The sequence below is a fragment of the Littorina saxatilis genome, linkage group LG2 (genome assembly GCF_037325665.1).
Source record: "Littorina saxatilis isolate snail1 linkage group LG2, US_GU_Lsax_2.0, whole genome shotgun sequence".
Lineage (NCBI taxonomy): Eukaryota > Metazoa > Mollusca > Gastropoda > Littorinimorpha > Littorinidae > Littorina > Littorina saxatilis.
The window spans coordinates 59,011,751-59,034,992 of record NC_090246.1 but is presented as its reverse complement, the minus strand read 5'-3'; the positions used below and the strand labels follow the sequence as shown (position 1 = coordinate 59,034,992).

At 40.4% G+C, this 23,242-nt stretch overlaps 1 protein-coding gene across 1 annotated transcript; it reads left to right on the top strand.

Moving 5' to 3' along the window:
- The first annotated feature begins 1,188 nt into the window (after positions 1-1,188).
- Positions 1,189-22,476, top strand: LOC138953605 (equilibrative nucleobase transporter 1-like). Its single transcript, XM_070325473.1, has 11 exons — positions 1,189-1,681; positions 2,353-2,399; positions 3,702-3,778; positions 4,050-4,142; positions 5,941-5,990; positions 6,353-6,573; positions 7,335-7,556; positions 8,398-8,499; positions 9,194-9,383; positions 10,935-11,049; positions 17,957-22,476. The coding sequence occupies exons 1-11, from the start codon at positions 1,191-1,193 to the stop codon at positions 18,107-18,109; spliced, it is 1,761 nt and encodes a 586-aa protein (XP_070181574.1). The 5' UTR covers positions 1,189-1,190; the 3' UTR covers positions 18,110-22,476.
- The last annotated feature ends 766 nt before the right edge of the window (positions 22,477-23,242 follow it).

Sequence of the window (23,242 nt, the reverse complement as noted above, 5' to 3'; positions counted from 1 at the left end):
ATTTGTGGGTCGCACTGCTGGATTCTACTTTAGTATACTTTTAAAGAGCACCGTGCTGTGAGATCGACACTCACTCACTCTCTCGGCTCACTCTCTCTCACTCTCTCTCCGGCTCACTCTCTCTCTCTCTCTCTCTCTCTCTCTCTCTCTCTCTCTCTCTCTCTCTCTCTCTCTCTAAAATTAGTGGGTAGCACTGCTGGATTCTTCCTTGGTATTTTTTTTAAAACACCGTTCCGTGAGATCGACAGACTCTCTCTCTCTCTCTCTCTCTCTCTCTCTCTCTCTCTCTCTCTCTCTCTCTCTCTCTCTCTCTCTCTCTCTCTCTCTCTCTCTCTCTCTCTCTCTCTCTCTCTCTCTGAGAGCATCAATGGTGTTCATTTAACTAAAATATTTCTCCGAGGGGCGGGAAGGGGTGGTCAGTTCTGGATTGTGGTTTTGTCGTACTGGGTCGGTCAATGTCTAAAGGCAGAATGTAGAGGAAATTAACTAAACCCAACGCTTATGCAACAAACGTTAGGTATCAACACAGACTCGAAGAGAAAGTTTGAGAGAGAAAGAGAGAGAGAGAGAGAGAGAGAGAGAGAGAGAGAGAGAGAGAGAGAGAGAGAGAGAGACTGACTTAGTGTGTACATGTGTGTGTGTGTGTGTGTGTGTGTGAAGTCACAGGTTATGCGCGTCTTTGCCGGGTCCCAAGGCCTTCGCTAGCCTTTCTATGAACCTTTCCTTGACACTTTATTTATTTATTTTATTTATTTTTTATGTTATGCAATTTATATCGCGCACATATCTCAACCACGGATTCAAGGCGCGAAGATATTGCAGCATAGCAGGGACCTTATGTTCGATGGTAGGCCTATTTTTAAATTACAGATCAATAGACGGAAATGTGTTTTTAATGTGCACTGCAAGTAATGAGTGCAAGTATCAATGTCAGAATGTCCATGTCAATTTGTCTTTGGTCACAAAACCCAGAAATGCTCCTGGTTTGTACAACTTGATGTAAGAATTCGATTCACCGGACGTGAAACAAATGCACAGAAGAAACAGAACACGAAAAATCCAGAAAAAACAAAAAATCGTAGTAGGCCCTATCAACATTCTAGACAGTAATTAGGTATGTCAAATACTACTTGATTGGATCTTTTACTTCCTCCACAATGTCATATACCTTTTGAATTTCAGATGGTTCGATGAATATATATAACATGGAAACAAAGCAGGCCAGAAAATGGCGATGGCTCATTTTTGCATCAGCGAGCCTGGAAACAATCCTCTTCGGTGGAATCGTGTTCGGTTGGAGTTCCTTGGTCTACGTCTTGAAACAGGATGGTGTCTTCTACCATTTGTGCAACGATGTCAACGTGAATTACTCTCATGTAGTTGTAAATGTTGGCATTTTAAATCTGTCACATGCTCTAAATCAAAGTACTACATTGTCTTCGTTTGATTACTCTTACGGGTACGTCACGAACGACTCATTCAGCAAACCAAGAGTGTATTCTTCGCCCACCGATGACGTATCAGACGCTATGACGTCAGGGGTACTGATGACGTGTGATGCTCAGGACAACATGCTGTCGCTGTGTTTCTCCGTAAGTTCGGGTATCCTGTACACCGCTGCAAGTATCGTTGGAGCGATGAGTTACAAACTGGGAACCAGAACCACCAGACTGGTGGGTTGGTAAGTCGTGCGTGTGTGTGTGTGTGTGGGGGGGGGGTATGTCACATAATGTGCCGGTGTGTGTGTGTGTGTGTGCGTCAGTGCACGTCCATACACCTGTGTGTCTGAGTTGTTGACTTGGACTTGTCTGCACGAAGGCAAGGCTGACATATAGCTTCTGACGATACGTAAATAAATAAGATATCATTACTCCTCTTGAAGACACATAAAACAAAATATGGTAATAAATCGTTCATAAGATAAGTACTTGAAACGTTTAGGGATGTTTGGCATCTATGTTTCTATTGCTGTGTGGTTTGTGCGGCATGCCTATTACTCACTGAGCGTTTGAAGACGTGGTTGTTTTTTTAGAGGGATGATATACCTTCGTCAAAAGAAACTTGACAGGTGCTTTTGGGTGTAGATCTGTGTGATTGGTGGTTATTTATGTTACAATCAATTAGGTTATAGAAAGGCAATTCACACTGCTACATTTTGCAACAAACAGCTTGATTTTAAACGAGAAAGTGTCTATCTAAACAATTAAGTGTCTAAATAATCGCATCACAAAGATCTACACCCGAACGCACCTGCCTAATTTCTTTTGAAAAGTCGTATGCTTTCCATCGTTAGTTAGTTTCAAATAATAAAACACTGTTTTACTGGCAACCATCCTTTGGTCTTTTCTTCAGGTTGACTTTTACTGTTGGTGGTCTTCTGACAGCATTCACGTCACCAGGTAAAGACACATAGTTTACTGCGGAAAGTGCACTTACTAAGCATAATTGTTGACGGGAACTAATTCTGCTCAAAATACCTTGCTCATCAGTAAAAAGTTCGAGCGACGTTGTTTGGAAGGCAGAGGGTCATATTTTAAAAACATTGCGCGAAGCTTGTACTGGTGACTGATTGGCTGATTGGGAATGATTCATATAGCTCTTCCTGTGTAAGTGAGATCTGTGAATTTGCAGGACATGTAATACAGCAAAGACCAAATCGACTCCTCCCTCCTCTGCCTCAAAAAAAAAAATATATATATATATATGTAGTCTTTGCCTATAACTAGCGAGGACGTTGAAAAGAACACAGATAGACACAAAAAACAAGTCGCGTAAGGCGAAAATACAATATTTAGTCAAGTAGCTGCCCTTTTTCAGCAAGACCGTATACTCGTAGCATCGTCAGTCCACCGCTCATGGCAAAGGCAGTGAAATTGACAAGAAGAGCGGGGTAGTAGTTGCGCTAAGAAGGATAGCACGCTTTTCTGTACCTCTCTTTGTTTTAACTTTCTGAGCGTGTTTTTAATCCAAACATATCATATCTATATGTTTTTGGAATCAGGAACCGACAAGGAATAAGATGAAAGTGTTTTTAAATTGATTTCGAAAAAAAAATTTTGATAATAATTTTTATATATTTAATTTTCAGAGCTTGTTTTTAATCCGAATATAACATATTTATATGTTTTTGGAATCAGCAAATGATGGAGAATAAGATAAACGTAAATTTGGATCGTTTTATAAATTTTTATTTTTTTTTACAATTTTCCGATTTTTAATGACCAAAGTCATAAATTAATTTTTAAGCCACCAAGCTGAAATGCAATACCGAAGTCCGGGCTTCGTCGAAGATTACTTGACCAAAATTTCAACCAATTTGGTTGAAAAATGAGGGCGTGACAGTGCCGCCTCAACTTTCACGAAAAGCCGGATATGACGTCATCAAAGACATTTATCAAAAAAATGAAAAAAACGTTCGGGGATTTCATACCCAGGAACTCTCATGTCAAATTTCATAAAGATCGGTCCAGTAGTTTAGTCTGAATCGCTCTACACACACACACAGACACACACACAGACACACGCACATACACCATACCCTCGTTTCGATTCCCCCTCGATGTTAAAATATTTAGTCAAAACTTGACTAAATATAAAAAGCAAACACGAAACAAACAAACAAACAAACAAACAAAACACTAGAAGAGCTGTTACACGACTGTTTGTAAATTCAGAACTGCATTATATATTTTTTTTCTCAGAAATCCCATGGCTGCTATTTGCTGGGCTACCAATCATCGGTTTTGGTGGCGTTGTATTATTGATCACAAATATTCAGGTACGTACTTGCTTCCCGGACATATAATATGATTGATTGGATGAGTTATTCATTTATTGATTCCTTGGCTTGTGGTTGAGTGGGCCGGTTGTTTGTCTGATGGAGGAGTGATGCTTGAATAAAAACGATAATGGCATACAAGTCAAACATAATTGGTTTGCAAATTGTTTGAGAAAATTAGTATATTGCTTATATGGCAGCTATGCTTTACACAAACAAAATGAATTGCTGATTTAGGGTAATTTTGCAAGTGACATTGTATTCTGTTCAGGTAGGGACTTTATTCGACACAGGCAGTTCAACGGTGATCGCCGCTATCTGTGGACTGTTCGACACGTCCTCTGTCGTCATGCTCTTCGTCAAGGTACCAAGTACCTTTTATTGCTCCTTCTTTTTCCTCAAGTATCATACATATTCAAAACATTTGAGCAAAATTCAGGAAGAGGTTCCGATGTATTTGCATTGAGGAATATTGCATATGTGGTAGTCGAAGTTCCTTATAAGCTACGTAGATCTGTGGCTTTTTTCACTGGCTGATGCTAAATGAACGAAGACCACCTCAGTATGAGGAGGTGTTCTAACGCGTTTTGTCAAAATGTAAAAACTTTTTACAAAACGCAGGGGGCTCAAACACGCGTTTTGTCAAAATGTAATAACCCTAGAATTCTGGGCTATCATCCAGTTTCAGTTTTACAGCAAGCTGTTATACAGGGAATTGATTAATTAAAAAAAATGTAGCCAACGAGGTTGTCAATTGGTTGGTCAAGATGAAAGACATGTCTGAAGGTGCCGGCAACCGCCTGTGCCGACAAGTCGGCTTTCTTTGATGATTGACGTCCATTTAACAAAGCAAAATCAGGCTATCACACATACACGCACACTAAAAAAATATTCGTTCAGAAAATCTTTGTTTACATTTATATGACGTTAAAATTATCATATCACTGACTCCCGCTGGAAAACCCCTTTAAACGCAAAACAGCAGACTATAACACAAGCAAAATAATGCATCGTGCAGAAAATTTCATTTATTTCGGCGACGATTAATGGCAACTGACTTCCACTTGATTGTCGCTTTAACTGCAAAAAATAAGACTATCAAGCAAACCAGAACACAAAAACAAAATGGTCCTCATTCAGGATATTTACATTTTGAGTTAAATTGAACAAAATGACTTTTATCTGAATGTCCTTTTAACTGCGAGAATTCAGACTATTACAGAAGCAAAAAAAAAAAATTCTTCGTTCAGAAGATCGTTGTTTACAATTTATATAACCTTAAAATGGCCCCATTGACTTCCGCTTGGATGTCCTTTTAACTAACACCAAAATGAAACTATCCCACATATATATACAAAGAAGCAGATGTTGTTTTTGATCAGAAGATCTTTGTTTACATTTTATATGACGTTGAAATTATCAAATTTGTTTCCGCTTTGATGTCCATTTAACTAAGCAAAATCAGGCTATCACACAAGGCAACACAAACACGCACACTAAAAAAAATATTCGTTCAGAAAATCTTTGTTTACATTTATATGACTTAAAATTATGTTCTCACTGACTCCCGCTGGAAACCCCTTTAAATGTGAAAAAGCAGACTATAAGATAAGCAAAACAATGCATCTTGCAGATTTTTTTTTTTTTTTTTGGGGGGGGGGTGGGGGGGGGGGGGGGTGGCGACGATTCATGCCCACTGACAATGTAATGATCCTAAAGACTTTTGTTTGATTGTCCCTTTAATTGCAACAAATCAAACTATCAAGCAAACCAACACACAAAAACAAATATTGGTCTTCATTCAGGATATTTTAAATAATCGGGGTAAAAGGAAATAAATGACTTTTAATTGAACTGTGGATTTGCATGAGTAGCATACAAACAGACAGACACACAATTTGGAAATTATTTGATGGTGAAGATTCTAAGTTTTCTTGACTTCCAATTTCAAAGAAGATAAGGGGTCTTGTGGGCGCGCCACTCGTTTTGTCAAAACGTTTTTACAAAACGCGGGGCGCGCCCCGTGTTTTGTAACAAAGTGTGAAATGTTTTGACAAAACACGGGGCGCGCCCCGCGTTTTGTAAAAATGTTTTGACAAAACACGGGGCGCGCCCCGCGTTTTGTAAAATGTTTTACATTTTGACAAAACGCGTTACAACAGGAGGGTCTACACTGTGCTCAAAGCTACTTTGCTAAACCGCGCCGGATCCAGTAAGAGGCTGTTTAGACCGCAACGCGCGATCGGCTCGAGTCTTTTAGACCGCATCAGCGAGGTGTGCTTGTTGAGGACCGTGATATGACATTTCTCTGGTTCTGTTCTTCATCATTCTCTTCTTGCAGTGTTTACTTGTGCGGTAGTAAAAAAAATAATAATTAGTTCAGCTTCTGCACGCACACCTTCATTTCACTTTTTCAGTCCTTGAGCAGCAGAGAGGTTCGAACTCTTTTAATCCCAAGCCCCATGGTGAATTCTGTGTAAAAATTTGACTTTATGAGACCTTTTTTTCTTCTTTTTACGAAATAACTACACGTTGTAAACTGCAGACAACAGAGAAATAATCAATGTTTATGAGGTCAATTTGTTCGTTTCCGTTTGCCAGCGAAGCCGGATTCAGTCGTCGGAACAGCTTGTTAGTGCTGACCGGCCTGCACGTGCTGACACTGCTGAGCACCATGCTGCTGATGCCACGGACACACTTCGCGTGGAGCGACGTGCCCAAGAAGACAGTGGACATCAAGCCCTTGAAAAACGGCGACGCCGCGGATACGGAACCACTCAACGAACACCGTAAAGGTAGTGGCGAATAACGAGTGTTTTTTTGGTCCAGAGGTGGTAAGAAATACTATAAATCATTGGGTGTGATCTTGGTTGTGGTCCTCTCACACTGATCAAGCTATATGTTTTGACATGTGCAAGTTATCCAGAGAGGGTAAATATGGCGAATGCAATTGTTTTGAGCGTTGTAGCACCGTTAGTTGTGTGGTCCATATCAGGAGCCGGTCCAAATGGGTAGCGCCGTGTACTGTATGGCAGCTCGCTTTCCCCGGGGAGAAAACAGCCCGAATCTCACAGGACTATATATGAATCTTATTCTTATCCTTATCCTTATATTAGGCAACCCTCCCCTATATATGTAGCGCGAACCACACACTTTTTGAAAGCTCTCCAGGCTTTGCGATATGACGTCACGAAACACTTTCAACAACTTGAAGGAATGACATTACAACACAACATCTAACTTACAGCATTACGACGTCAACTTTCAAGAATTTATTTTGTGTGAATGTTACGACCTCGGTCATAAAACGACATAGCAACATCCCAAATGAATGTCTGCTCTCGATTTTGCTTGCTTTTTATGTCGAATTTTCTTTTGGACTAGTTTGGGTATGACATTCACTTATAATGTACGTTCTGTTGCGATTTTGGTCTTAAAAAGACAGATCAACTGATCAATTAAATGACAGTTTCTTCTTCTTTTTGAAGGTGTTTCTTCTTCTCGTGCTTCTCTCTGTATCTTCTTCTTCTTGACATTATTTTTGTTTCGTCAACAGAAGGAAGCCCAACGCACTTATCAAACGACAAATTTCTAAACAACAACGGCATTGTGAATATAGCAGAGCACAAGAAGTACATGCCCACATTGAGAGAGTGCGTGCTATCCACGATGTACATCTTTGAAGTAGCGTGGATAGCGCTGTTACAACTCCGGTTCTCCTACTTCCTCGTCTCCATCAACCCGTGGCTTACACACCGTCTTCACACTGAGCAGCAAGGTTGTGTATTTCTCATCAGAATACAAACAAATACTGCTTGAATGATTGAATAAATCATTGGTTTTAACTTATCGTACCTTACCTTACTTTACCTTACCTGTACCTGCACTCACTCAGCAGCAAGGTTGTGTATTTGTGATCAAAATACAAACAAATACAGCTTGAATGCTTAAAGAAATTATTGGTTTTACCTTACTTTACCTTACATTACCTTACCTTACTTTATTTTACCTTATCGTAATTCACACTGAGCAGCAAGTTTGTGTATTTGTTATCAAAATACAGATAAATACTGTTTGAATGATGAACAAAATCATTGGTGTTACCTTACTTTACCTAACCATACCTTACCTTATCTTGCCTTACCTTGCTTCACACTGAGCAGCAAGTTTGTGTATTTGTTATCAAAATACAGATAAATACTGTTTGAATGATGAACAAAATCATTGGTGTTACCTTACTTTACCTAACCATACCTTACCTTATCTTGCCTTACCTTGCTTCACACTGAGCAGCAAGGTTGGACATTTCTTCTCAAAATATAAAACAAATACAGCTTGAATGCTGAAATGGATTTATTTGTTTTAACTACTCTTTGCATACAAAGTATCCCCAAGGGTCTATATAAAACGTTCAAAATCTAAAAGTAACAATTGAACTGTTGATATGTGTGCGGAATTGAAGATTTTTTTATTTTTTATGAATGCACAAGAAAATAACAAATCCCAAAGACGAGATGTTTGAACTGTTCAATGTTAAAAGGTAGACTGTGTAAAACGTGTTCTCAATATTTGCTTTTAGGTTATTTCAAGCGTTAACGATTATATGTGAAATGTTGCAGTGAGTCACTTCACGAACGTGTCGATGTATTCCATGATGTGCGGACTTCTGGTATCCCTCCTCTCAGGGGCCATCTTTGATTTTTTCAAACACATCTTTGCAAGTGAGTTTGTTGTGCCCTCTGCAGAAGAGTTTTTAGTTTTTTTAGTTTTTTTAAAAATTGTTTATGATGTACAGTCTCCTCTTCATTATTGTTGTCTCTGTTTCTTCGCGAGTGACTTCCTGTCGTTGTTGAAACTTTTGTTTCGTTGGCTGTTTCGTCTCGTTTTGTGTTGTCACAGTTTATTTTAATTTTACAATAAAGTCAATATGATGGATGTTACGTACGTGAATATCCTCCTGGTTTTTCCCCGAGAAGCATGTGTCATAAAACTGTCTGATTTTTGATGAGAGAGAGAGAGAGAGAGAGAGAGAGAGAGAGAGAGAGAGAGAGAGAGAGAGAGAGAGAGAGAGAGAGAGAGAGAGAGAGAGAACATACAGATAGGCAGACACACAGACACAGAATCAGAGAAATAGAGACAGAGAAACAGACAGAGAGAGAGAAACAGAGACAGAGAGACAGACATAGACAGCAAGAGAAACAGAACTTGATTCAACTGATAGTGTAATCATAACAGCGTTGCTGCAATGTGAAATACACATGCTTGAAAACTGAACAATGCTTGGAAGCAATCCTATGCCTGCGATGAACTCATGTACGTTTTAGGATTCAGTCATTTATTTTCAGCCTTACCAGTAATTTAAAAAAAAAATCTGTTCATTCATGCTATCATTCCACCAGTAGTATCCCATTTCAGAGCAACCGACGTTGGAAGGACGTCATCTGTATCCTTCAGTAGCCATGTTGTGTATCACGAGCGCTGTTAGTATGCTGATGTCAGTGACAGTGCTGATCCACACCATCCCCTCTCTCTACGCCGCCTTTGTCTTTACAGCCCTGCTCAGGTCGTTTCTCTACAGCGTCGACGCTAACGTCGTCACTCTTATGTAAGTATGGATAGGTTTAAATGTAGAAACTTGGATTGGTTTTACATGTATTGGGACATCTTGAGTGGAGTTTGGTTTTGTTTAGCTAATTGTATGTTAGTAAGTATTACCAAGTACCATTTTTACCTCGAAGAGAAGCTCTCTTTCCACTGTGGCTTCGCCCTCTCTCTCTCTCTCTCTCTCTCTCTCTCTCTCTCGTTCTCTCTCTCTCTCTCTCTCTTTTTCTCTTTCTCTCTCTCTCTTTTCTCTCTCTCTCCTCTCTCTCTGTCTCTGTCTGTCTCTGTCTGTCTGTCTCTCTCTCTCCCTTTTACTCTCTCTCTCTCTCTCTCTCCCTTTCACTCTCTCTCTCTCTCTCTCTCTCGCTTTCTCTCCTTTTCTCTCTTTCTCTCTCTCTCTCTCTTCTCTCTCTCCTCTCTCTCTTGTTCTCTCTGTCTCTCTCTCTTTCTCTGTCTGTCTGTCTGTCTGTCTCCCTCTCTTTTCTCTCTCTCTTGATCTCTCTCCTCTCTCTCTCGTTCTATTTCTCTCTCTCTCTCTCTCTCTCTCTCTCTCTCTCTCTCTCTCTCTCTCTCTCTCTCTCTCTCTCTCTCTCTCTCTCTCTCTCTCTCTCTCTCTCCCATGGGCGAGGGCTGGATGTAAAAAAGCACCTGTTTGCTTATGCCATTACCCTCGTTAATAAAGAATTTGTCATTGTCATTGTCATTCTCTCTCTCTCTCTCTCTCTCTCTCTCTCTCTCTCTCTCTCTCTCTCTCTCTCTCTCTCTCTCTCTCTCTCTCTCTCTCTCTCTCTCTCTTGGCTCTCTCTCTCTCTCTTCTCTCTTCGAATCCGGGGACGGACACGGGTCAACTTTTTGTGCAGACCCAGAGACTGTATCCATGCTCTTGTAAAAATCAAGTCCAAACAAACATGATATCATAAAGTGAGAAAATGTAATTTGCAAAGTTTTCTTTGACAACTTCAGCTTGAGTTTTATTTAGATAATATTACACACATTCATTTTAAAAGGAGCAGTATAAAATATTGGTCAAACATATAGCTCTGAGTCAGATATTGTATTACCTTCTGGCAGAAAGTAATGACTACATATTACGTTGCAAAATCTAATGAACAGTCGATTTAAACTCTTGAGCGGAATAAAGTGTCACATTTTGTGTATTAACATTTAAAGTTGATTCCCCATCTGCTGTGAAAAAGAATATTTGTTGCCAAGGCAATAAACGAAGAATAATCTCTATGAGCTTGTATGTCCGTTTCTGTGTTTTACGCCAGGTTTTCGGTAATATAAATCTTCATCATTGTTCAAAACCTGTGCAAATGGCGTCACGGAGGGAGAGTGCTGTGGTGACAGCACTTCTACGGGTCTTGAGTGGGAGTATGCCGTCCATCCATTTTTAACGTATCCTATACTGACCTCACCTTGAAATTAACGATTTTTTTCAATTGTGATGTCCACACATTCAGGCAACAGCTGTGTATCTAATCAGCACTGTTTGTATAATGCATCTTAATGTATCTATTCTATCGTTCTATCGACCATACTGTTTATGTGGCAGATTTCCACCGGAGTACTTTGGGGCGATGTTCGGTGTGAGTGACTTGGTGGGAGGGGCGGTCAGCACACTGCAGTACGCGCTTGTCCTCTGGCACGAATACGCTGGCTTTGACATTGTGAGTCGCTGATTAGTTGCACATGCAGAGGCATTCACGGGCACAGACACAACAAACACCCCCCCCCCCCCCCCCCCCCCACCGCACTTAAATATACACAAGCCTAATTATCTCTCTTTGTGTCTCTCTCACACACACACACACACACACACACACACACACACACACACACACACACACACACACACACACACACACACACACACAGGTGTTTCTCTGGTTTGGTTTGGTTTTCGTGTTGCACTTTGGTGTGTGTCCTGCTTTTGGGTTTCTGCATTTTTCCTTTTTTGTTAAAGCACAAGTTTACCCTTCGCACGGTTGTACGGTGCCCTCTGATGGTAACTAATGGCTCGCATCTTTACAGTTTCCGCCAGCACAGTAGATTTCACCTACACGACCGGAACGTCAGGCACAATAACCATGCAGTTCACTCGCTTAAACCCATTGGCTGACAAACTTGCTGGCATGAACAATTCTTAAACCCGTACGATCCCTCGTGTGTTGTATCATTCATGGGAGATCTATGAAGGTTCTCGGTTGGCCGTTTTCCGTTCCCAGTTCGCCGTATGTTCTCAATGGAAATCACCACCAATGTCGTTTCGCGGTATGAGGGAAATACAATTTGTGGGCTCATGTTCCTCTCACTGACAGAGTGCTTCCTCTCGCAGGGTTCGTACAGGTCATGGAAAACCTGGAAAGTCATGGAATTTGATTTGTAATTTTCCAGGCCTGGAAAGTCATGGAATTTCAATTCAAGTCATGGAAAGTCATGGAATTTTAAAAAAATAAGAAAGAAAAAAGATTAACCTATATAGCTATTCTGATGGACACGTGGGGGAATTCGGGGGCTGTGATTGGATCGTCTCACACATCCCTTTTCCGATCATCAAAGCATAACGCTACGAAAGTCGGCCATTTTTGCCGATATCCAAACGATATCGGCAAAAACAAAGACGCATGGTTCCGGTTTCTTCCACGTGTATAAAGTACACGCATACCTCGCCAGGTTTGTTCCTGTGACTAGTCGACAGACGATGCCATTTGCTTTGTGTGTGTTTTTGTTGTTGCTTACTGTACATGACATACATTACGTGTAAAATCCAGTTCTTTAACAGGCAACAAACCTTGCACATTTCCAGAAGCTGCAATCTGAAGAGACCTATCTCTGATTCTAGCAGACGATCTCTCCAATGTTTAACACAAAATCAGCAAACTCTCCTGTCACATAGAACGTCCATTGTATAGTGCAATGTTGAAATGAAGTTACCGGTCTGAAACATTTCGTCGTTTCTTCTGAGACAATCCTTGTTCTCTTATCATCTACAGATTTACCGCAGTCTTCACCACGCGAATTCCCAACAGAAGTCAGACTTTCGAACATACAATCTACGTAGGCAAGCATGATACGTCATGACGTCATATGATTCCTAACATATTGACGTAATGCTAAGCATCCGGTTATCTCGAGTTTTCTCCGTAATACATGTCCGTGGGTTTTTCAATGTTCGGTTATTTCCGTGGCTTCATGCGGAAAGGGAACCGTCGTCTGCAATCAACGACATGGACCATTCTGGTACTTGTTGCCGACAAAAACATGATTTTAACATAGAATTTAATGTCAGAATAGCTATATAAACACTATTGTGTTTTCATCGTAGCAATAGGGTCCGATATTTAGACTCGAACAAGTATAATGCGACTCGTCTTCGACTCGTCGGCATTATACTTGTCTCGTCTAAATATCGGGCCCTATTGCTACGCTGAAAACACAATAGCTGTTATTAGCACGCCAGCGGCTATTTTCGTCGCCCAGCAAACATTACCGATAATCTGACTGCGTTGCAAATGCTTGACATGTTTGTCGAAGAGACACTGCGTAGAAACTGACTCAAATCAACTTATCAAGTTCAGTGCAAAGCAAGCCAGTGTCAAAACTGGCAGTGACAAGACGTAAAAAGTTTGCGTGTTCGGAAATGGCGACCTGTGGATCTAGTCATGGGAAATGTTATTGAGGCTCATCATGGAAAGTCATGGAAAAGTCATGGAATTTGTTTTCTAAAAACCAGTGGGGACCCTGTCTCGGCAAAACACACCTTTTCAATAGACGAATTCCGAAAGTTACTCCATCGCGTTTGTATGGGTTGTGGGAGAGTGACCTTTTCTTGGAAAACTTCGTACAAATATTGGAGGGGCCAATCAATAGCGATGGGAGTGATAGAAGGAAACATGTGGAATTGGCCCCTCCAATGTTTGTACGAGGTTTTACAAGAAAAGGTCACTCTTCCACAATCCATACAAACCCGACGGAGTTATTTTCGAAAATCGTCTCTTCGGCAAAACACCACTTCTCGTCAGCTACCTTTCACAGTTAACTCCACGGTGGCAACCGTCCCTATCCTTCAAAGGAAAGATGCACGGGACAGCAACATTGACATCAAGTGGTCGCATGCAATACATCGCCTGGTGTAGTAGCAGCAAGCCGCGAGATTGATTCAATCTGGAAAGAAGTTGGACATTGATACAGTCACTGAATCAAAACGTACCAACGAATTTGATTCCAAGCTGAACTACAATCCCATAGTCCGGACTGGGTCAAAGAATGTATTACCAAAATGTCAATGAAATTGATTGAAAAATGCGGTCACCACACTGCTGTCTCAATTTCGTTTAAAAGCCGGATGTAACGTCATCACAGACATTTTTCGAGACAAATTGGAGAAACGTCTAGGGATACCATCTGGAAGAATTCACGTGTACAGTTTCATGAACATCTGTATGCTAGTTTTCTAGGAATCGCTCCACACACACACACACACACACACACACAACACACACACATACACACACACGCTAGAGCTGCAAAAAGGGTAGGTATGAGATAAGCAGTTAACTCACTTTGGGGATAACCTCATATTCAACGTGTCATTTACAGTATAATATTATGTACAACAACCGGGAAAGGCATGCGATACGCTGAACAACCTATTCTTTTGTAAAAGTAGTATGCAAGAATTTGTTTTAGATAGATTTTGTAAACTAAAACTGTAGTCGTACTACATTATAACATTATTGGGGCGATGAAATAACTTTAAAAGGGTCACGGGACCGCAATAAACCAAACAACTTGCGAGTGCGGGAAAGTAGCAGAGTCGAATCAAGTGTATTACCCTGAAAGCCTTGGATACTTTTCAGGGTGAAGGACCTTCCTGAGCTTAACCTCCTGCGTGCATCTAGAGAATCGAGGTGCTCGAATTTCTCCTCCTTTCTAAGATCTCCGCGTAGTCAACATAATGCGTGTAGTACCAAAGGAGACGTAAACATGTCAGTGAATCGACCATGGCATACCGAAGAGGGGGGAAGTACCTACAATGAATTGAACATGGTTCGCGTTCAGGAAACTGGCAGATTCGAATTTCCCTTACTTGTGTCAGTGGTACCGTTGAGGACTTACAGAACCAGTATTGCTTGAACTTGTTGAGCTCGCTGTATTTTCTACACGTAGCATTAACAACCGTGTCAATTGACCTTCATTATATAGTTATTGCTTTTTAAATGATGTAGCTGTACACAGCAGGGGAAAACCAACCAACGCGGCACTTCCGCTCTTAGATTATTCTCAAGACAATCAGTTCATGCTGAAAATAAAATTATTTAAGAATTCTAGAAGATTCTTCACAAATATGTTTCAGACGTCTAGTTTGTTTGAAGAGAATAATGTGTAAACGTAAATTATCATAAACAATCATTGGTAACGCTTTAAGACCCTTTGACATGCTGAACAATCTACCCAGCTAGGAATTCACGAAGCAAGCCGAGATGATCTTTCAGTGAAGCCTCTCACACCACTCACACTTCACTTCACTTCTGTTCCAGTGGAGCGTTTCACTTGAGTCATACCGCACGTGCCTCTCCGGTCTGTCTTGTCACGTTGCGACTTTGTCCGTCACTCACACGTGTCTCAGGCAACAACAGAAAAAAGAAGGTCTGGGTCTCTGACCGCTATAGTACCCCAAGGCTCCAGTCTTTTAAAGGCACACTCCTTCCCGTGAAAAAGGTTCAGCTCCCTGTCTCATAATTCTGCCCAGACGTTTGTCATGGGACAAGACCATCACTTCACGTGGACACTGACATACTGAAAATCAACATCCTGACTGCTTCCTGTGCACAGGAAGATTGATTTGATGAATTAATTCACACACATCACTAGTTTCTATTAAGAAATTCATCTAATAAAAATCCCAATCTGCACGGACAGCACCCTGACTGTTGATGTTTGGTACGTGTCCAAGTGGAGGGATGGCCTTTTCTCATGTCAAAGCCTGGCCAGATCTGAGACAGTGAGCCGAGAGTACGAGAAGGACTGTGCCTTTAAGACATACATGTGACGGAAGAGGCGGAAAGAGTGTTGTCAGAGTCTACCGTTAATCAATGCAAGAACAAAAGTGGGCAGGAAATTGCTGTTGTCTGTTTCTTGCTAAAAATTAGTTATTACTGCGGAAGGGATGTGTTCAATGGCTTGGGGAGGTCACTGACTCGTGCGTTTTTAATTATTTGACCAATGAAATAGGACGATTCACCCAGGTTATTCCTCCTTTTCTTTTATTTCTGGTTTCTTCGAGAGATTAGTAACAGCTTAGGAAAGAATAAGAATCAAAAAACAAGAAAGGTAGGTTGTTGGAACGTTTGTTATTGACAAAACAATACATTCACAAATATATCGACCCAACGGTCTTTCAAGGGCACAGACAAACAATTAATAACGAAATTGATAACGTTGGCAGTCTCTTTGTTTTTGGATTTAGGAAAGAATAGTTTCTACCAGTCGGTACGTCTCCGTTGCTCCCGGCAAGGACCATCTTGTATACTATAATACCCAATATTGACGGACTGTGTGATGATATCTTCTGCTATGGTCTGTTGAGACAGTGATATCAAAATCGAGACCGGAGGTCGAGATTTTGATATCACTGTCGAAACAGACCAATAGCAGAAGATATCATCACACAGTCCGTCAATGTTAGATATATTGCTAAATCTCTGGACATTTTGTATTTATTATAAAGAAATTACAAAAGTATTTGTCTCAGTTTTGGCTGTTCCATATCCCTCCCTCTGATTATTATTTCTTTTTGTTCACTCTTTTCTTGTACTTTTCAGTATTTCAAAATGTCTTTTCTTTCAAAAAGTCTTTAGTCACTTGCTCAACTAAATTCTGGGATCATTACATTTTCATATAAATTTGTTTGTTTTTAAATTTAGGTGTTTTTGTTTTTGAAGTGGGGAAGCAATAAAGAGGTCGTCGATATCAAAACTGATATCGACGGAAATGTCGTCGATATCACTTTTGCACTAAGCTCAGTTTTGCCCAATTGACCAATGGAAATCCACGTAACATATGAAATAGCAATAACATCTTATATCAGCGGGAATTTTGGAATCTCGAGAAGGTCGCTACCATTAGATTCTACACGGTAGATTAGTGAACAACGTATTGGTTTGAACAACAATGTAATCAAGTAAATCATAATACAGTAGAAATGGGAATGACAAGTTGGGACACGAACTCATCAAAAGCTTATGATTACGTGACCCAAATATATTCCGCCCTGATATGGCCCTTCGTGGTCGGCTGGGCGTTAAGCAAACAAACAAACCCAAATATATTTGACATTACACGAATAGTATGACATAGCAGCTAGCACTGATATTCTATAAGAAAAAAAATGAAAAAAAGAAAACAATACAAGGAACGTAGTGAAGGGTAGAAACGAGAGAGAGAGAGAGAGTGAGCAAGAACGAAAGAGAGCAAAGGGGCGCAAAGAGATATCAAGGAGACAGTTGCGAGCCATTAAAAAAACTGTTTAAAAAACCCGAAACATTCCTTAGTACCAGGCACGAATAGTGCCAGTTTTTCAATATTTCAGTGTGTTGTTCTCTTTCAAGATCAGACACAACAAATACAAATGATTCTAACAGGGTAATAGTTCACATCGATGGTACAACAGAGATACGTACGATGTCCGATCAATCAGTGACCGAAACAATTCAAACATTCAGAGCCTGTTAAAATAGTCTCTTCGGCGTGCTCTCAAAGGACCTGTGAGGTCTCGGTGACTGAGCTGTCGAGTCCGGCAGTTGTTATCAAGAAGTCTGGAGGCTAAGCTCTTCCCGGCTAAGCTCTTCCCGGTACAGAAAAGCGTGCTATGCAGCACAGCGAAACCACTACCGCGCTGAACAGGCTCGTCAGTTTCACTCCGTTATGCACAAGCGGCGGACTACGGTCATTGTGAAAAAATGCAGTGCGTTCAGTTTCATTCTGTGAGTTCCACAGCTTGACTAAATGTAGTAATTTCGCCATACGCGACTTGTTGTTTTTTGAGAGAGGAAGAGCCGTGGCATAATTATGCGAGATTTGTTTTTTAAACGGAACGTGTACACACACAGTCACACACACGCACATGCGCGAACGCACACACACACACACACACAACGACACACGAACGCACACACGCACAACTGCGCACACAAACACACACACACACACACACACACACACGCACACACACACAACACACACACACACACGCACGCACACACGCACGCACGCACATACACACACACACACACACACACATACACACACACACACACACACACACACACACACACACACTAAAGACGAACTGTTGAAGCAAGTATTTTACATCCCTTCGCCCCTCTCATGTGCACATCTTGGTAATTACGTTAGCTGTTACTAATCTCTTTATCTGAATATTGAAAGAGTATAACATACTGTTGCCGCCCTACTTGCTCTCCCGGTCTTAACTGTATCATTCTTGTTATTTCTGTTTGTACTTTCCACCAGGCCTATGGTAATTGTTGTTAACAAAGTGAACTGACCTTGCAGGTGAACTATGCAATGCTGGTTATAACGGCAGTGACCTTTGTCCACCCCGCTGTCCAGCTGTGTCGAGGTCTCAGGATCGGCAACAGCTATTCGCACGTGCCGCTTACCACTACTGACCCACTTTGCGTAGCGCACGTGGAAACCGTGGCATGACTCTAACTAATGGTAGAGGTGGTGCAACCAAATACTGCATGATATTTAGTAGCATTAGCCCATCCTGAACTCAGGTCAAAATGAGTTCCTTCCCTTCGGGTCTCGTTTATCCATGCCGCAGGATGCCTTTGTTTTCCTTCTCTGGAGAGGAAATCGATTTGTTTTTGTTTAAACATATTTAGAGCTTTTTGTAATGTGTTATTGATATATGCAGACTCGCGATCGTCGATAATGATTTTTCATGGTGTTGTGTAATTTTTAAATTACAAAGGAATTGTTATGTAAGACAGTTTCAAGCGAGCTATCTTTCGCGGATGTATTTACTGTGCAAACAACTCTAAATGTGGCAAAAGTGTCACGTGATAATCAACTTTGTCACGTGATCATAACACAATGGCTACGGAGCGGACGATACTTTTTTAGTAACCAGTTGGGAGTGACTCTGCCACAATATCACGTGTACGGTCTCCTTTCCACAGCAGTCTCAAAATTTGGACTTATTTTGACCTTAGAACGATGTCTTTATCATATATATCTGTGAAGAACAGATCACTGTCGAAGTCAGTCATTCGGAAATCGATTTCGTCTTTTATCAGAAACATTAGCGAAAAACATTCTTGTTTTGACAGATTTCGGCTTTTAGCTCCGCTTCTTTCCCCTTCCTCCGCGTAGTAATTATCCATCCTGTCAGAGAGACTTGAGCGATAGCGTGGACCGATGATTATCAGAATGAGCATTACCCTTGTTTCAATGTGTTAAAGCGGTGCCTTTTTACACCCCCGGTATAGGGGTGTGTATAGGTGTCGGTCGATGTGTTTGTTTGTTTGTTTGTGTGTTTGTGTGTTTGTGTGTTTGTGTTCGCATATAGATCTCAAGAATGAACGGACCGATCGTCACCAAACTTGGTGAACAGGTTCTATACATTCCTGAGACGGTCCTTACAAAAATTGGGACCAGTCAAACACACGGTTAGGGAGTTATTGGTGGATTAAGATTCTACAAGGACTTATAGAGAAACATATTCATGGTCAAAGGGAAATAACCTTCTCAGTTGGTGGCAGTGAGAATGGGTGCAGTGAGAATGGTTATTTCCCTTTGGTCAACGGGGGTGTTTTTCCTACCTCGAAGGAATTTCTTGTTGTGTGTATTTCCAGTCGAGTTGCAAGCGAGTAGGGGTCAACATATATATATGCAAGTGATCATGACGTTCAACACGACTTGCAATTCTCTCTCTTCAGTTTAGAACTTGACTAAAAAGAGAACAGCTTACTGGCGCCCCAGTACTGATGATTGTTATGTAGTTTGAATGTATAAGTCTAAAAAGAAGGGCTATACAGTTTCATGGTAATTCTAAATTACAATGGTCCTAGAAGGACATGCTATTGATCGAGACCATGGACATGACTTCACTTGTGAAATAGACGGCTTTAAACCGTTGTTATTGTTTGTTCATCTGTACGTCCACGTCCATGGATCTTGATTGAGAGTATGACCAAAGAACTGTTATCTTTCTTGACTTCAAAGTCTTTGTCTCATCTTGCAATTTGTTAGACCCTAAAGGATGGCCATTATAAATTGTGTGGCGTTACCAAGAGCGAGAACAGGAAAAGTATCAACTTCGCCTGGGTCCACATGGCCTTATTTCATTTCAGTTCCCTTCTATACATGAACCCAGAAGCGAATAGAAATGTTAGCATTGTGTAGCTTGTATGTGTAGTTTTGTCTTCCACATCAGATGTTTATGCAGTGGCTGTTGCAACTTATTTTACGTTTGTACATGTAATAGAGTTGCTTCTTGTTGATCTTAGTTTTGTTTTATGTAACATCTGCGAGTTTACAGACATTTATTATTCAATTTTTTAATTAACATTAATCAATAGTCAAAAGACATACCATTCTTGTCCACCAAATGTATAACATTGATTTAATTAACCACATATCTACGAATGTCTGTTAACATTTTGATTACGAGCCAGTTGTAACCTTATGAGTCCCTTTTAAGATTTCTTGCCATGAACCCCAAAGATTGTATTGGACATTATGTATTAGCCTAAAACAACAAAGATAAACCAGTATGCTTGCTAACTAGGAACAAACATTTTTGTTCAGCTGATGGCAATGTCGTTATATTCAATGGAAAATAAAAGTATAAAAAAATAAAACTTAAAAGAGGTAATAGTAATCTCAACTTTGTCATCCATAATTGTAAGTGCCTCGTTGATCAAACAGATTCAGCTACATATGTTAACGTATACATGGAGACAGTGTGAAGGTGTACGGGTTTGTTTATGATGATGCCATCTCTTGTCAGTATTGTTGCTGTGTTTTATCAGGTTTATGTACATGTGGGTGTATCATAAATAATGTGTGTGTGTGTGTGTGTGTGTGTGTGTGTGTGTGTGTGTGTGTGTGTGTGTGTGTGTGTGTGTGTGTGTGTGTGCCGGTGTGTGTGCTCGATGTTTCAGTCAGTTGCGCAAACAGCCTTTGAGATACGCTCTAATGTTTACTGTCTTTACATATATAGCCCCAAATTAAAGGGTGTGAAATTGCTTAATACCAAGGACAGAGATAACATAGCGAGTTCGCTCAGTTTAAAATGTTAAGAGCATTTAACCTGATATTGGCATCTCTACCTGCGTTTTCTGTAGCTCATGTATTTGCGGGAAATCCAGAATTATATGTTATAGAGTTTAAAGTTCCATGATATTATTAATGTTAACGTGTCTTTCACATGCATAATATTGCAAAATGTGGAGGCCTGTTTTTCTATAAGCAAATTGTTATTGCGTCATGTTATGTTATGTACCAGTGCCTTTAAAAGATCGAAGACTGCTTGTTGATACTCGTTGATATTTTGAATGCTCCACTTCCAGTTTACAATGTAGGTTTGAATCTTTATTGAACATGAGATGACGAGAGAGAGGTAGAGAAAGCAACACAGACAGACGACAGACAGACAGAGACAGCCAAATAGTCTGTGTTGGTTGCGACTGATTGGAAATCACTGCAGAAGATCGGTCGTATAAACAAAGGATGCCATTTCTGAGTAATACTCATAAACCAATCTTTAAGGAATCGATAATGTCAGAAGAATCTCAGTTTCAGTTTCAATCAATTAAACATGGCCACAAAATTATTGCAACAAATTTCAAACCCAAATTAAAGCATTAATTCACGTGTCATTTAATTAAAACTGTATATGCCAGTTAAGGCCGTTCACTTAACCTTCAGGATCACCTTTTGGATTAAATATTTCATTTACAGGGATCACGTGACCGCCGCTCAAATTAGGGTACCCTAAAAATCGACCAGACAAAAACGGAAGGGCCGAATGAAAAATCGACAAAAAATCACAATAGGCAAAACTTTGCAACTTTGACATACGAGAAGAAAGTCAAACCAATTATCTACTCTGAACAGATTGTTTTGTTTTGCTACCTTGCGTATTTTGCGTGCTATGCTATATCTACTGATGCAGGTGTCGATCGCAAGAGCGGTCAAAAACGGGTCGTTTTGCGGCCATTTTTATGGGTATCATGGCAAAAAGCGCTACATTTTAGCAATTACTTGATGGATTGCTTTGAAACTTTCAGAATATTTTACCAACATACTAGAGATACTTCGTGCGAAAGTGTGGCAGAATTTGTAACATTTATTTGTCTACAAGTACGCATGCAAAGTGATGATTTTGTTGGATGTCAACCTTTAAACGAAATTTTACCGGACGTACGTCTCGTGTGTAGACTTCAGCTCCTGAAAGTTCGGAAGCAATCCATTTGGGCGTTGCTGAAATAAAGCGCTTTTTGTGCTTGTACCCCTCAAAATGGATGCAAAAACCTCGTTTTCTACTGCTCATGCGCTCAACACCTGCATCAGTAAAACGCACACAAGAGATACGCCAGATAGCAAAACAAAACAACCTGTTCTTGATAGATAAATGATTTGGCTTTCTCCTCGTCTGTAAACGTTGGCAAGTTAAGCCTATTCTGAATTTTTGTCGATTTTTTTAATTGGTACATTACGTTTTTGTCAGGTCGATTTTGGGGGTACCCTGACTTCGGCGGCGGTCACGTGATACCTACAACAGAAATCTTTGATCTGAAAAGTGTTCCCGGTAGCCAAGTGAAGGGCCTTTAATGGCATATGAAATTTTAATGAAATGACACGTCAATGAATGTTTAAGTTGGGGTACGAAAATGGGTGCAATAATTTTTTTGCTCAGTTTATGTTTTTGAATTTGCCAGCTTGCATTTCTGTTCTCAGGGAGAAGAAATGTATAGGGCGATGTGTCTCGTCATACAATATTCAATTTTTCCATATTTGCATGAAGGAACAGTCCAATAAAAATCATAAGCTATTGTCCTTCAAAAACAATGTTTGTAACATTGTGTGTGTGTACTCATGTGCGTGTGTGTGTATGTGCATTGGTGTGTGTGTGTGTGTGCATGCAGATGTTTGTTCGTGAGAGAGAGAGTGGGTTTGTGTGTTAGTCAGTCGGGCTCTTTGTGTTTGCGTGTTATCAGATGTGATCGTTTGTGCATACACTCATGTCAATTGTCTGACTCTTGCACAGGCTCACAAAGAATGCTGCAGAAAGTAACCAAGCACGTGTTGTAACTGCACATGCTTCCATACCAGCAACCAGCAGTCTGCTCATGTTAATGGGCACGGATGCTTAAAGACCTTTCACATAAGAATGATGTAATCTATCCCTCAGCTTATAAAATAGAGCAATAAGAAAGTAAAAAAGAAAAAGAAAAAAAAAAAAGAAAGCTACTTTCTCACCCTAGTGTGGTCGTGTAAATGTGTTGTAGGGGCACACCCATTTGGTTGACCTCCCGCTTTATGATTACTATCATGTTTATCAAAGGTGACTTGCCATGTTTCAATTTAGAATGTAAACAGATTTTGTATTGTTTACTCACTACAATCGCTGCTTTTTCCCGGGTCAATGTAAACGATATCCAGTTTTCTTTTTGTTTGCATTTTGTTGTTTTATTTATTTATGTTCTTTTTGTTCCAGAAATAACCACCCATAGTTCTGAACATGTATGTGGGTGTGTGGTTTAGTTCAAGCTGCTGGGATAGTGGTGAACAGACAGAAAGAGAGAGATTTCAAATCAATTAATAAGG